Source organism: Tiliqua scincoides, chromosome 2, assembly GCF_035046505.1.
Source record: "Tiliqua scincoides isolate rTilSci1 chromosome 2, rTilSci1.hap2, whole genome shotgun sequence".
Classification (NCBI taxonomy): Eukaryota; Metazoa; Chordata; class Lepidosauria; order Squamata; family Scincidae; genus Tiliqua; species Tiliqua scincoides.
Genome location: NC_089822.1, coordinates 33981358 through 33997317, shown reverse-complemented (window position 1 = coordinate 33997317; position 15960 = coordinate 33981358). Strand labels below are relative to the sequence as shown.

Here is a 15960-nt window from a genome sequence, read left to right as displayed (position 1 = left end):
GTTGAACTGATTTCAGATAAAAGAAATTATACTAAAACTGATCTGAAGAATGGAGATATGTGTTATTTCCTAGTGATAAAATTTATTCTACTCTTTCTGTAGATCAAACATGCTGATCAGGGCCTCTGAAACGCTTATTATGGGTAATGTTTCTACCAATACTGCAATATTTTTACTGAAGATAATTAGAAAAAGCACCTATTTGTTTTTTGTAGATTGATCCTCCAAGTGCCCTTTAAAATCAGTCCTAGAGTTAAATTTCAAAAAATCTCATTTACGCTATTACAAATATGATCCCAAAATTTCAATGGGAAGGTTACTTTCAAAATTTGGCTTGTTTGTACTCTTGTTACCTTGTGTTGTTAACATAGGAGTTTGGAGCACTGAGTTCAGATTGCCAACAGAGACTTTCAGAATGCTGCAGCTAACTAACTTGCCAGCAGGGTGGTGTTGCTGAGTACCATGGAGCCCTTTAAAATGGCCATGGGAAGTTTTAAAATGCCAGCACAGAAGCTATCTGCTCCATTTTGAAGCTTCCCATGGCCATTTTAAAGGGCTCTGCGCTACTTATGGCACCAGCTCATCTTATGGGTCTCAGCTACCATCCTGAGGGTCTACTTATGGGTCTCAGCTACCATCCTGAGGGTACCCTTCTGGCAAGTTTGTTAGCAGCAGGTCTCCTGCTGGCACCTCCTCCAACCACACTGATCCCATAGGATCAATGACTTCCTATTTGCAGATTTGGTATCTGCTGGGGTTTCCAGGCACCTAACCTCAGCAGTTAACGTGAACTGGCTATGCCTTTATTTACCTTCAATAATTGTGGCTGAACAGTTTGAACATGGAGTGGTCCTGTTCAAGTACAAATACAAAAAGAACATCAATTTGCAATAAAGACTGTTTAAAGGATGCCACTAAACACCATTCAAATCATTTACCCCAATTATAAACAAATATGACATACAATTGACTTGAACTTACCATCTGCAGTATATCCTCTATTTTTAAGTGGGTATCATCTTGATCTTCTTGAGAAAGTGCCCTAGGCAAAATATTGGCAAAATATTACAGATAAAAATTAATCCTCCTGTAATCGATAAAAATACTTTTCAAGACATCACTCCAGGAATTCTGAGACAAAAACTATGGTCAACTTTATAATTAATTTTCAAAGCAATTTAAAAGTTTTTGCTTTGCAGAATGGATTGTCTATTGCATACAAGTACTGTATAAAATATGTTTAGAAAAGTTCCACATGGATCACATGGATCACATTGAAAGACTGAAACTTGAAAGAAGGGTTGGCCCCAAACCCCCAAACCCCTTAGGCAGCATGCCAAATGTTGCCCCCACCATAACTGGTGACACAGATGGGCCAATTCAAAGCAGTTTGACTCGAGTCATGAGTCAGGTCATGAGTCTCTGGCCCCTTTTAACTCAACTTGAAAACGAATCCTAATGGGCAGACTTTCCGAGTTGCCCAGAGCATCTTGGGGACTCTAAAAGACTCAAGTCCCAAGTCTTTTCCATAAAAAAGTCATCTGCAGCCCTGTGGGGAAAAAACAGAGCTGCTGCCTTGTGTGTGTGTGTGTGTGTGTGTGTGTGTGTGTGTGAGAGAGAGAGAGAGAGAGAGAGAGAGAGAGTTCTCATTTAATGCTCTTCTGATGTCCCCATCCTATCTGTAAATAAGGTGGGAGGGGGTGGGATAGACTGTGTGAGAGCGGGGACAGAAGCGGCAAGAGGGAGGAGGGTCATATGCAGCAGTTGGGAGGCTTACCATTATGACCCAATCCTTTGCAGCTCTACTCAGAAATAGTCCTACTGAAGCTGATTATTCAATGAGCCTGCTGGGGCCATGCCATGAGTTTCTCCCGGATAGCTAGGAACCGCCTCCCCCCCCCCAGCCTTCTACCCTCACTTGGCCAGGGAAAAAACCTTAACCCAATGAACACTGGTTCCTTCAGAGATGGACAAGAGAGCCTGCTCCTGTCTCCCGCTTGATGCAAAACTAACAAATTAACCTTTCCCTGCCTCCTGGCTGGAACTTCCCTGCTGCTTACCCAATCTGAATGATGGCCCCGTGAGGTCTTTCACACCACAAAAAAAGTAAGTAAGAATACAAGTCAGCAAAAAACACATGTTTTTGTGACTCGGACTCAAGTCACCTAACTCAAGTTCCCATCCTTGCCTGGTGATGTGTCAGTCTCTGTTCCACTTTTTGGATTAGAAAATGAAGAGGGAGACAAAGCAGAAGACCAAGTGTGAAGGAAAAGAGTGTTGTGTGCTAGAGAGTTGGCGACACTCTAACCACCAGTCTCCTCTCCCTCACACTTCTGCTCCCCTTCCACCATAAGCACTAACTGAGTTCCTTGTAGACAAAGCCTTTCCTTTGTGCAGGACTGCACTGAAGTGAAAGATTACAAAAATCTAGTATGCTCCATCGATATGAGTGTTAGTGGTTAGAACAGTGGTTCCTAACCTTTACTCAAAGGAAAAGGAACCACTAAGTGCATATGGGGACTAGTAAGGGGGGGGTGGCGAGTTGGTGGTGATGGCACTTCTGGGTTTGCACAGCTGCTGCCAACTGGTAAAAAAAGGTGTTTGGGAATTACTCGGCAGTGGTGAGAATCCAGTTTTTGTGGCGTCTTCACCCACACAGTCCCAAAACCCTTTTTTTAAAAATTTAGTTGGCGGTAGCACAAACCTGGAAGTACTGTTGCTGCTGCCTCGCTGCTCCCCTTAAGGGGGGAAATGGTGTTTCCCGTTGCCCTGGGTAGTTGTGACCCCCAAGTTGGGAACTACTGAGTTAGAGGAAGGTGTCTACTGGATCTACAGCCTCACACAATTGCATGTTGCTGCTAATGTACAATTAGAAGAGTTCTTGGGGAAATGTAGCCTTGTGAACTCTCTTATGCTTGTATATAACAAGCTTAGAATTTCATTATGACTTCAGGGTGTAGCCAAGCTTTGGTGGAAATGCAAAAAGGACCAAATGTTATGTGTAGTGATGGCACCAGATTGTAAAGGCCCTCTATCAGAGGTACTGCAGTGGTTCTTGTGTCTGCCAGTGGTGCCCCAAATGTAGGCTTCAAGGGTTGGCCAGTCAGGCCAATGGGAAGGCTTGACTCCTTAGACATTTCCCAATTTGGCTAACCTCTGATGCTGACCCTGGTTAACGGTATATAATCTCACTGTATGTGAACTTTTGCAAGGCTGTATAGAAAAGTGTCAAAAGGCATGGATAAGGCATGCTTCAAACCATTTCAATAAGTAGTTTAGTGACATTAAGGTAAAGAGACGGTCAATATCTACTGTATTTCATCAAATTAATTAGAAATGAGAAGAATCAAATGGATTTAACTTTACCAGGAAATAGCTAATAGTGAACACATTTTTATTACAAATTTCATGTTCTTTTTGTGACCCCATGAAAATAAACATCTTGTAAATAAAATAGATTAATATTTTCTTTGTTTCCTATACATATTATTACACTAATTCCTTTTAACCTCTTTACCTCAAAATGTTCGCAGTAGCTTTTCTTTCTTGTGGCAAAAGGTCAGGGTCTCTCAGAACTTCTTCTAGCAGATTTAGAACATTCATTTTTAGTTCATTGTTCAGTTCAAAATCCTACAAAAGAAAACTAGTCTGAATGAAGAAATCACACTACTACTGCAAAAGATCGAGGTCAGTTTCCCTTCCTGGTGTAACTTTAACCCATGCAATTCAGTTCTCAAAACGGTAACTGGATAGAAAAGCCAACACTAAAGGGAAGCAATGAAAAAAGGTTATTTACTAAGAACTACCATTTAAATTTTTATTCTTTGTGGGGTTTTAATAATGCTAATATTATTTTAACAACATTTTACAATCCCATAGCCTGATCAGTGAAGGGAACAGAACAGAGAGTTGAAACTACTGAAGATAATTTGCAGGTTTACCTTCAATTTTATACTAAATCATCTCTGATTAGTGGAGTTCCTAGTGGTGATGTCACTGATAAGACTTCTCAGGAATAACCATGTGAGTGGATTATATAAATTCCAGAGAAAAAGGCCAATATGGAAGCAATCAGTGTGTGCAATGTAAGACACTATGGCAAGAGAAATGACTGTGAAAACGATATTGGGCCAGGAGCATACCTGCATGCATGTGTGATTTTAAAATGGATTTAAGATCTCTTATTTAAAATTAGGGATGGAGAAGAGAAGAAATTGATTGTGCTCGTAATCTTCAGGAAAAAGTATGCTGGGGGCTGGGAAAACAAACAAATCAGCCTTGTACCTCATTCAGATTTGGAGATGAAGGGGAGAAGAAATGACACTGAATTGTTTGTGATGAAATTATATTTCTTTGTACATATAAACTATGAGCGTCCAGCAGTCAGTGGAGGGGAACAAATGTGGTCCATGATGGGTATCAGACGTCTTGCATCAGATAACCACTCAAATTCTTGGGAACAGGAATTATGCCCAACTTCATTTTTCAAAGCATTAGCATGCAGCCAATTTTGCTCTTTATTTATCTGAGAATTAATTAGCTATTTTTCAATGTGACCGAGTGGAGAATTCCACATATACTCCCTTACGCCCAGATATTGGCTCTGTAAAAGATTTCACCTTGGTAGCTTTGATCTCTAGGATCAGCACTACACGAACTATTTACATCAAAGATGACTGCTGACATTAAAGGTTGTGGCTTTGACTGCATAAAACACGCATATCAAAACGAGCTATCTCAGTGAAAGTGAAAACATGCTTATCAAAATAATTTCATCTCACAGCAGGAAGTCACTGGGACAAAATTCAACAGAACTTCACTCTTCATCTATTTGTCTCTTCAGGCATTTTGGCTCATGGTTATATAATAAATAAAAAGCACACTATATTGGCCTATGGTGCTTTGGCAACTTTGACATTCCTCAACCAGCAATATAGACATGTTATTTTCAGGCAATATCTTTCTACCTGTATCTAAACTGCAAAGGTATCAAGGATGCAGTAAGTAAATGTTAAGAGGGCTATTTAAACATAACAAGCAAGAAAGTTGTTGCTATGCAGCAAAGAAGCTTTTCACTTTCTTTACAGTCCATTTATATTTGTGAGCATTTTTTAGTTAGCAGACTTCATTTCCAAATTTATTAGCAGCATTTTCTTTTTATTCTTCCTCTTTTAAGGCTTTTATTTTAACCCCTTTTTGTGATGCACACTTTCCATTTGTTTAGTTTTTTTAAAAAGCAAATGTTCAAAATGAAAAGAATGCTTCTTAGTGTGTTTACATGTTTGGATTCTTACCATGCTAAAATTGTAATGGCTGTACAATTATCTAAACTAGAGAGATATAAGAACATAAGAACATAGGAACAGCCCCACTGGATTAGGCCATAGGCCCATCTAGTCCAGCTTCCTGTATCTCACAGCGGCCCACCAAATGCCCCAGGGAGCACACCAGATAACAAGAGACCTCATCCTGGTGCCCTCCCTTGCATCTGGCATTCTGACATAACCCATTTCTAAAATCAGGAGGTTGCGCATACACATCATGGCTTGTACCCCATAATGGATTTTTCCTCCAGAAACTTGTCCAATCCCCTTTTAAAGGCGTCTAGGCTAGACGCCAGCACCACATCCTGTGGCAAGGAGTTCCACAGACCGACCACACGCTGAGTAAAGAAACATTTTCTTTTGTCTGTCCTAACCCGCCCAACACTCAATTTTAGTGGATGTCCCCTGGTTCTGGTATTATGTGAGAGTGTAAAGAGCATCTCCCTATCCACTCTGTCCATCCCCTGCATAATTTTGTATGTCTCAATCATGTCCCCCCTCAGGCGTCTCTTTTCTAGGCTGAAGAGGCCGAAATGCCATAGCCTTTCCTCATAAGGAAGGTGCCCAGCCCCAAAATCATCTTATTCGCTCTCTTTTGCACCTTTTCCATTTCCACTATGTCTTTTTTGAGATGTGGCGACCAGAACGGGACACAATACTCCAGGTGTGGCATTGCCATCGATTTGTACAACGGCATTATAATACTAGCCGTTTTGTTCTCAATACCCTTCCTAATGATCCCAAGCATAGAATTGGCCTTCTTCACTGCCGCCGCACATTGGGTCGACACTTTCATGGAGCTGTCCACCACCACCCCAAGATCTCTCTCCTGATCTGTCACAGACAGCTCAGAACCCATCAGCCTATATCTAAAGTTTTGATTTTTTGCCCCAATGTGCATGACTTTACACTTACTGACATTGAAGCGCATCTGCCATTTTGCTGCCCATTCTGCCAGTCTGGAGAGATCCTTCTGGAGCTCCTCACAATCACTTCTGGTCTTCACCACTCGGAAAAGTTTGGTGTCGTCTGCAAACTTAGCCACTTCACTGCTCAACCCTGTCTCCAGGTCATTTATGAAGAGGTTGAAAAGCACCGGTCCCAGGACAGATCCTTGGGGCACACCGCTTTTCACCTCTCTCCATTGTGAAAATTGCGCATTGATACCCACTCTCTGCTTCCTGGCCTCCAACCAGTTCTCAATCCATGAGAGGACCTGTCCTCTAATTCCCTGACTGAGGAGTTTTTTCAGTAGCCTTTGGTGAGGGACCGTGTCAAACACCTTCTGAAAGTCCAGATATATAATGTCCACGGGTTCTCCCGCATCCACATGCCTGTTGAACTTTTCAAAGAATTCTATAAGGTTCGTGAGGCAAGACTTACCCTTACAGAAGCCATGCTGACTCTCCCTCAGCAAGGCCTGTTTGTCTATGTGTTTTGAGATCTTATCTTTGATGAGGCATTCCACCATCTTGAATGAGGTCAAGATCAATGAGATCTGAAAGAGGTCTGAAACATCTTCTCTTTTAACCTCTATCTGACTTAACTCCTCGGTTAAGGAGGGGCCGTTCGGGCAGCGGTATCTGCCTGAGGTCTTCTGCCGTGAAGACAGATGCAAAGAACTCATTTAATTTCTCTGCCATCTCTAAGTCTCCTTTTATCTCCCCTTTCCCTCCCTCACCATCCAGAGGGCCAACCGCTTCTCTGGCGGGTTTCCTGCTTCTAACATATTTGAAGAAGCTTTTATTATTCCCCTTAATGTTGCTGGCCATGTATTCCTCATAGTCTCTCTTGGCCTCCCGTATCACCTTCTTACATTTCTTTTGCCACAGTTTATGTTCCTTTTTATTCTCCTCATTAGGGCAAGACTTCCATTTACGGAAGGAAGCTTCCTTGCCCTTCACAGCCTCTCTAACTTATCTCTCTAACTTGGCATATTTTTTAAATGGATGGATTAGGACACAATCCTAACCCACTTTCCAGCACCAATATAAGGGCAATGCAGCTCTGAGATTAGGGAACAAACATTTCCTTACTTTGAGGAACCCTCAGTGAGTGGCCCCCAACTGCAGGATGCAGCACACATCCCATTGGCTTAGATATGCCAGTGCTGGAAAGTTGGTTAGGATCTGGGTCTTAGTTAATGTATGCAGGGACTGTATACCAGCTTCACATCTTGATTTTCACTTTGTTTAGACTAAACCAGGTTTGCCTAGTTCAAACATAGTGGGCATAACGGAAACCTGGTGGAAGACGGAGAATCAGTGGGATACCGCAAACCCAGGCTATAAACTCTACAGGAGGGACAGGGAGGGGCATGTTGGAGGTGGGGTGGCCGTTTATGTTAAGGAAGGGATAGAATCCAGCAACGTAGAGATTGAAGGCGGGTTCGACTCCACCGTAGAATCTCTGTGGGTTAAATTACCAGGCCTGAGGAGTGATGTAATACTGGGGGCGTACTATTGTCCTCCAGACCAGAAATCAGAAGGGGACCTTGAAATGAGGAAACAAATCAGGGAGGTGACAAGGAGGGACAGGGTTGTAATCATGGGGGACTTCAATTATCCTCATATTGACTGGGTCAATTTGTGTTCTGGTCACGAAAAGGAGACCGGATTCCTTGACATGCTAAATGACTGTGCCTTAGAGCAGCTAGTCATGGAGCCCACCAGAGGACAGCTGACTCTGGATTTAATATTGTGCGGTACTCAGGACCTGGTTAGAGATATCAATGTTACTGAGCCGTTGGGGAACAGTGATCATGCTGCGATCCATTTCAACGTGCGCTTCGGGGGAAGAATACCGGGCAAATCTCTCACAAAAACCCTTGACTTCTGACAGGCGGACTTCCCTCAAATGAGGAGGCTGGTTAGAAGGAGGTTGAAAGGGAAGGTAAAAAGAGTCCAATCTCTCCAGAGTGCATGGAGGCTGCTTAAAATAACAGAGGCCCATCAGTGGTGTATACCACAAAGAAAGAAGGGCTCCACTAAATCCAGGAGGGTGCCCGCATGGCTAATGAGCCAAGTTAGAGAGGCTTCCTTCTGTAAATGGAAGCCTTGCCCTAATGAGGAGAATAAAAAGGAACATAAACTGTGGCAAAAGAAATGTAAGAAGGTGATACAGGAGACCAAGAGAGACTATGAGGAACGCATGGCCAGCAACATTAAGGGTTCTTAATATTAATTAAGGGTTCATAAAAGATTCTTCAAATATGTTAGAAGCAGGAAACCCGCCAGAGAAGCAATTGGCCCTCTGGATGGTGAGGGAGGGAAAGGGGAGATAAAAGGAGACTTAGAGATGGCAGAGAAACTAAATGAGTTCTTTGCATCTGTCTTCACGGCAGAAGACCTTGGGCAGATACTGCTGCCCGAACGGCCCCTCCTGACCAAGGAATTAAGTCAGATAGAGGTTGAAAGAGAAGAAGTTTCAGACCTCATTGATCAATTAAAGATAATAAGTCACCGGGCCCTGAATTATTAAGGAATTGAAGAATGAAGTTGTTGATCTCTTGACTAAAATATGCAGCTTGTCCCTCAAAACGGCCACAGTGCCAGAGGATTGGAGGATAGCAAATGTCACACTGATCTTTAAAAAGGGAAAGAGGGGGGACCCGGGAAACTATAGGCCGGTCAGCCTAACATCTATACTGGGTAAGATGGTGGAATGCTTCATCAAAGATAGAATCTCAAAACACACAGATGAACAGGCCTTGCTGAGGGAAAATCAGCATGGCTTCTATAAGGGTAAATCTTGCCTCACGAACTTTATAGAATTCTTTGTAAAGGTCAACAGGCATACGGATGCGGGAGAACCAGTAGACATTATATATCTGAACTTTCAGAAGGTGTTCGACACGGTCCCTCACCAAAGGCTACTAACTGGTAGAAGACCAGGAAACAGAGAGTGGGTGTCAATGGGCAATTTTCACAATGGAGAGAGGTGAAAAGCGGTGTGCCCCAAGGATCTGTCCTGGGACCGGTGCTTTTCAACCTCTTCATAAATGACCTGGAGACAGGGTTGAGCAGTGAGGTTGCTAAGTTTGCAGACAACATCAAACTTTTCTGAGTGGTGAAGACCAGAAGTGATTGTGAGGAGCTCCAGAAGGATCTCTCCAGACTGGCAGAATGGGCAGCAAAATGGCAGATGCGCTTCAATGTCAGTAAGTGTAAAGTCATGCACATTGGGGCAAAAAATCAAAACTTTAGATATAGGCTGATGGGTTCTGAGCTGTCTGTGACAGATCAGGAGAGAGATCTTGGGGTAGTGGTGGACAGGTCAATGGAAGTGTTGACCCAGTGTGTGGCGGTAGTAAAGAAGGCCAATTCTATGCTTGGGATCATTAGAAAGGGTATTGAGAACAAAACAGCTAATATTATAATGCCATTGTACAAATCAATTGTAAGGCCACACCTGGAGTATTGTGTCCTGTTCTGGTCGCCACATCTCAAAAAAGACATAGTGGAAATGGAAAAGGTGCAAAAGAGAGCGACTAAGATGATTGCTAGGCTGGGGCACCTTCCTTATGAGGAAAGGCTATGGCGATTGGGCCTCTTCAACCTAGAAAAGTGGTGCCTGAGGGGGGACATGATTGAGACATACAAAATTATGCAGGGGATGGACAGAGTGGAGAGGGAGATGCTCTTTACACTCTCACATAACACCAGAACCAGGGGACATCCACTAAAATTGAGTGTTGGGAGAGTTAGGACAGACAAAAGAAAATATTTATTTACTCAGCATGTGGTCGGTCTGTGGAACTCCTTGCCGCAGGATGTGGTGACGGCATCTGGCCTGGATGCCTTTAAAAGGGAATTGGACAAGTTTCTGGAGGAAAAAATCCATTACGGGTTACAAGCCATGATGTGTATGTGCAACCTCCTGATTTTAGAAATGGGCTATGTCAGAATGCCAGATGCAAGGGAGGGCACCAGGATGAGGTCCTGCTCCCTGGGGCATTTGGTGGGTGACTGTGAGATACAGGAAGCTGGACTAGATGGGCCTATGGCCTGATCTAGTGGGGCTGTTCTTATGTTCTTAACATTGTACAACAAATGCTAGCTTGTTCTGAACCAGGATTGGAAACAGCTTCCTTCCCTTGTGCACAAAGGAGAGAAGGAAGCATGTGTATCCAAAGCTAGGTGATGTCATATAAACTCTTCAATACCAGGTGCATATATGTGCATCCCTGCTACATTTGTATAGTTATCTCCCCCCCAACTCTAAAGGTTGCTTGAACTAGGAGGCCTAAGTATGGAAGCAAAATCCGCATTGTTGTCCAAATTTGGAAAATTTTGCTTCTACTACAAATTATGCAAACTACACACATTTGTATATCTTTAATATTTACAGGTGGCTAAATTCAGGTTTTACACAATTCTGAAGATTTTAGCAGAAGGAAGAAGGGAAAATTCTGGAGGCAATGGACATGACAATCAAAACATGGAGCTACTGAAACCTTATGTCCTCTTATGTTTAGTGATTTTCACTAGTAACTCTGTAGATTTGTGGCTCTAAGAAGACTTAAGTCTTCTGTCATGGAGGTTTCCTGAAGAAGCTTCTAAAACAAAATGCAAGTCAAATCAGGTAGCCAAATTTTGCAGCAACCTCCTGAACTCATGATACATAGCACGGTATACAGCTGCATTGAACACACATTGCTAGGCAAATAACTAGCAAAAAGAGAGGAGCAGATGAATTTGAAGAGCCTTTTCAGGGTATCAGCAACTTTTCCAATGTGGGGCAAAGAACAGTCTGGGAGATGATTTTTAGCACAAATTTTCTTAAAGGAAAAGGGTCAAAAGGCCTCTTCTTCCTCTACGCCACATTTCTGTTTTAATTTGCAGTTCATTGCTGTGTTTTATAAAATAATTGGAGACACCATTCTTACTAGGTAAGGCTACAGCTTTCAGGGCTCTTCAGTCTAGAAAGAGGGCACCAGAGGGTAGGACATGATTGAGACATAAAATTATGCATGGGACAGATTGCTTATAAAATTATGCTTATTATAAAATAAGACAGATGCATAAAATTATGCATGGGACAGGGAAGTTCTTTTTTTCTCTTGCACAACATGAGAAACATTAAAATTGAGAAGCGAGAGAGTTAGAAAATATTAGTTTACCCAGAAAGTCTGTAGAACTCTTTGCCACAAGATGTAGTTATGGCATCTGGTCTAGATGTCATTAAAAAATGATTGGATAGATTTATGGAGGAAAAATTCATCACAGGTTAGAAGCCATGACTATAGGCAACCTCCTAGTTTTAGAGGTAGCCTATCTCTGAATGTCAGATGCAAGGGAGTGGCAATAGGATACAGGTATCTTGTTGCTGTGAGTGCTTCCTATCCTGAGGCATCCAGTGGGCCATTGTGAGATAGGGGAAGTTGGGCTAGCTGGGCCCTTGGTCTGATCTAGCAAGGCTCTTCTTATTTTCTTATAAAACAGAGGAACACAGGGGAGATCACCCGCAGTGATATCTATTGCCCCAAGCATACATAAACTTGCCTTATACCAAGTCAGACCATTGTTCCATCTAGCTCAGTACTGATTACATTGACTAATAGTGATTATCTAGGGCTTCAGCTAACTTTTTGTTTCACCTAGTCCAGGGTTGTCAAACATAAGGCTCTAAGGCCTGATCAGGCCCATGGAAGCTCCTGATTTGGCCCATGTGATAATTGGGTTCTCTCAGTAATAGGGTTGTTATCTGCCCTTAGCTGATGAGCTGCAAAGAAGCTGAGAAAAAACTAAAAGAAATTGCTGGCTGTTATCAGCTCTTTCTATTGTTCTCTAAACCAGGCAATGTGTTCAGACTGCTGATAGAAGTGATACTTGGTAGCCAGTGATGCAAGGTATGTGTGCTATGCACATAGAAGTGTGCTTCTGCTTGCCCCAACACCAAAAGAATATTGTAGGAAAAGGTTCAAAGAACCCTGTACCTTGTACAGTGGGGCAAAAAAGGGCTACCAAAATGAACATGGGCTTTTTTAGCTTGAGAAAAAAAGGGCAAAGAAAAGACATAGGTTTATGAAATTAGAAAAGGTTTGGACTGGGAAGTAAAAGAGAAAAACTCAAAAAAGTAGAGTCACGCTAAAGTAACATCTATTAGTAGTTAGTATAGATTAGGGCTCCTTGCACCTCCAAATATGTTAAAAATAGGGGGGGAAGGGCACTTTCCAGTTTTGTGATGAAAACTAGAAGTGCCTGTTTATCCCCCCTATTTTTAAGATGTTTGGAGGTATGGGAAGCTCTGACGGGGGGCTCCCAGATCCCCTGGAACCCCCCAGGGACTCCAGTTCTGGAGGCTGGCGAGTTAAAAAAACAAAAAAACCCTCTCAACCCCAGCAGCAGCGCAATCCTGGGGATCGTGTTGCTGCCCTCCCCCACATACACTGACAGTGCTCCCAACTCTCTTGTAGGGGTTTGGGAAGCACTGGCCTAGAGATAAGACTGGCCATTGCCTATTTTAAGATGACAGTGATTATGTACTGCTCAGGTCATTAGCTGGTCTGCATGGTAGGGAAATAAGTATTAAAGGGAACACTGCTCAGCAGAAACAGAGTTGCTGAAGAGGCAGCCTGTGTGATATTACTGAGATCTGCATATTTTCTCTCCTGTCATCTGCAGCTGAGTTCCTAGGTGAGAACGAAGTGCTTATTTTTGGTCCTCACCTGCTTAATGATGTCACTTCCTGCTTAATGACATTTCTTGCTAAATGACATCACTTCTGGCGCTCAGCAGGTGCCATGAATGCTAACTGCAGCCTACTGTATGAAACTAGTTTGACACCCCTGCCTAATCCTACCTGAAGGTGCCAGAGATCAAATCTGGGAAATTCTGCATGCAAAGCACGTACTCTGCCACTTAGCTATAACCCCTCCCACACATATAACCAAATTTATCTGGAAAGCAATGAGAGCTATAGACAAACTTAAAATAATCAAAATTTGTGAGAGACAAATCTCTCACACTATACATGTGATTATGCAGTGCCAGTTAATATTCCACATTGCTTTGCATCTTTTAATCATGGTCAACTTTTTATCCAGTTCCTGAGCATCACCAGCATGTTTCAGGATAACTGGCTACTGGATTTTTCAGCTTCCACATGAATATGAGGTGGAGGAGTACTGCTTGTCAAAATAAATCTAACAACTCCCCCATGAAAGCTTCTCGTGAATATATATTCTTAATCTCTTATAGGTAGTGAGAGCACATTTGTTACAGCTCGTTACATAAGTCTGTGCTTTGAAGAAGCACAGAAATGCAAATCATCTTAGAGATACTCTGCCAGTAAAAATCATAAAAGCAGTGTACTCTAAGAGCTAAACACCTATATTCAACCCACAGCAATGGCCACTTTGCACATTGTGGGACAACCAATGCATCACCATGGAAACTTACTGCATGTTGAGATTATATCACACACACTCACACACACACACACATACACACACCCCTATTTTTCTAGAGAAAGGAAAGGAAAATATGGAAAGCGTTAAACATGTCCCGTGGTAAGAATAATATCAAGGGTAGTGAGAAAAATAAAATCTGTCAGACAAAATTCTTTCTTGATAGGCTGGTGAAGTATGGAGCTTCAAGAAAAGTCAGATGGGCATAATACAGAAAAAAGTGATGTGCTTTATAAAAAACAATGGATTTATTTATACAGTCAGGTCAGAATTTGATGTGATAGACAACATGGTGCTGCCACAGAAAATGGCATCACCATGTCTTGGTCCTCCCCTCCTGCTTATAACTTCTAGTGAAACTCACCATGCGATATGATGTGATATGATATGCTGTTTCCACATCTCTGTTCCACTGCCACTCATAGAGCCAAGGGGACTCACAGCATGGCACTGTCACATTACATAGTGAGCTTCAACAGATATCACAGGCAAGAAGAGGCCAACTAAACGTGGCGATGTTATTTTCAGTGTCACTCTCATTTTGTTCAGAACATCTAGTTCCACCCACAGTATGATTGATTTCAGGAAGGCTTAAACTACTACTCCTGATTAAATCCTAAAAGCATCAGCCTCTCATGCAAACAGCATATAATTGGTGAGCTGATAAAGTGAGCTGATAAAGCCCAATACAGGCTGCTGCACAATTTGCAGTGTTCCTGTCATAGATGTTGAGGTGCGTAGCCTTGCTGCAGAAGACAATGTACCACAAGAAGAGTTTGTGAACCTCATTACTTCAAATACTAATGAGGGCACTGAATAAATAACGTCAAGCAGAAAGGAAAGTTTATCCCAGGATATTGTATGTGGGTGCAGGATGCAGCCACCTTGCTGAAACTAAGCAGGTCTGGGGGTAAATGCCTGGGTGAGATACCACCTGGGAACCCCATGTATACCATTTTGAATTCCACCATGGAAGAAAAGTGAAATATAGTGCAATAAGATACATTTTCAAAAAATGTTAAGATTTTTAATAAATATTTTAGAAAGGCATGTGCATGCATGGAATGGCATATCATGCCAGTCCTCTGCAATGGCAAAGTAACTCATGTAATATTAGTCCATCATAATGGTTTTCTACATGGTAGGTCATTATCTGAGTGATTTGTACCCCACCTTTCCCCCCCCCATTAATCACAGCAATAGAGGTGTCAGCTCAATCAGGTATAGCAATACTATACCATCTCCAGCTATTGCCAGGAAAATGCAGCAAATGATGTGGAGATGTTCCATGGGAGAAGACTGATTTATGTGATAAGTATAATTTAAACATTATACCCTTGTAAAGAATTGCCATACATTAGCATTAGCCTCCATCTGCTGTAAAATAATGGTTGAGTCACCCATGAATAAACTGGATATGCTGCTGTTCTTGAGCTGGTGACAAGTTCAAATCCAATTTGTAGAAGATAACTACAGAGCTATGAACAGGGGCTATTACAGTTCATGTGACAGCTCATAGAAAACAATGCACATTTTGCTGATCTAGACCTGGATCCTTGGCATCTCTGTGTTAAGAGATCTCACCAAAGTGCATATCTCACAAGCAAATGTGCACAAATCCTTATTAGTTTAGTCATAATAGCGGCTTGCAAGAGCATTCCTGCAATTGTTGTGAGAAGTAAACCTTGTTCCTTGGTAGTTACACAGCAACAACATTCAAAAGAACTATTTTAATAACGCACCCTTGCAAAAACATGTTTTAGTGTGCTTGAAACTCTTGATATACTGTACACGCAGAACAAATAATTCTATACCACTGTGGAAAAACACAATAAACAAATTTGCACAATATAAAAACAATGTAAAAGAAGTGCATATCTTGTACCATGTACCATGACAAAATTTGCTGAAAAATTATAATATCCAAAATACCTGGGAATGTTTTGAGACCCAGTGGCGAAGGACATTCAGGACACGATTAGTGGCTGCTCGACGTATTATAAACTCCTTATCACATGTTCGTTCAGAGTTATTAAATCCTACACAATTAAAAAGAGACATTGTGATCAAATAAGCACAGTTAGCTCAGGAAAACAATCTAAGGGAAGCAACGAATAAGAATTATTTCATTGTTTGGAAAAATCTATCCTTTGGCTAAATAGGCTCTTCAGCAAATATGCATTAGAAAAAAGTGGGTCACATTACCACCAGAAGGCTCAATCTGGT

The 15960-nt window shown here is 42.0% G+C and overlaps 1 protein-coding gene across 2 annotated transcripts in view; it reads right to left on the bottom strand.

Annotated features, from left to right (window-relative positions):
- The window catches only part of RASGRF2 (Ras protein specific guanine nucleotide releasing factor 2), a 134880-nt gene that overhangs the window by 11664 nt on the left and 107256 nt on the right, over positions 1–15960 (bottom strand). For both annotated transcript variants that reach the window (XM_066616331.1, XM_066616332.1), the window contains exons 18-20: positions 15667–15773; positions 3518–3630; positions 982–1042 (exon numbers count right to left, since the gene is read on the bottom strand). In XM_066616331.1, coding sequence (XP_066472428.1) covers positions 982–1042; positions 3518–3630; positions 15667–15773 — 281 coding nt within the window. The remainder of the gene's footprint in view (positions 1–981; positions 1043–3517; positions 3631–15666; positions 15774–15960) is intronic.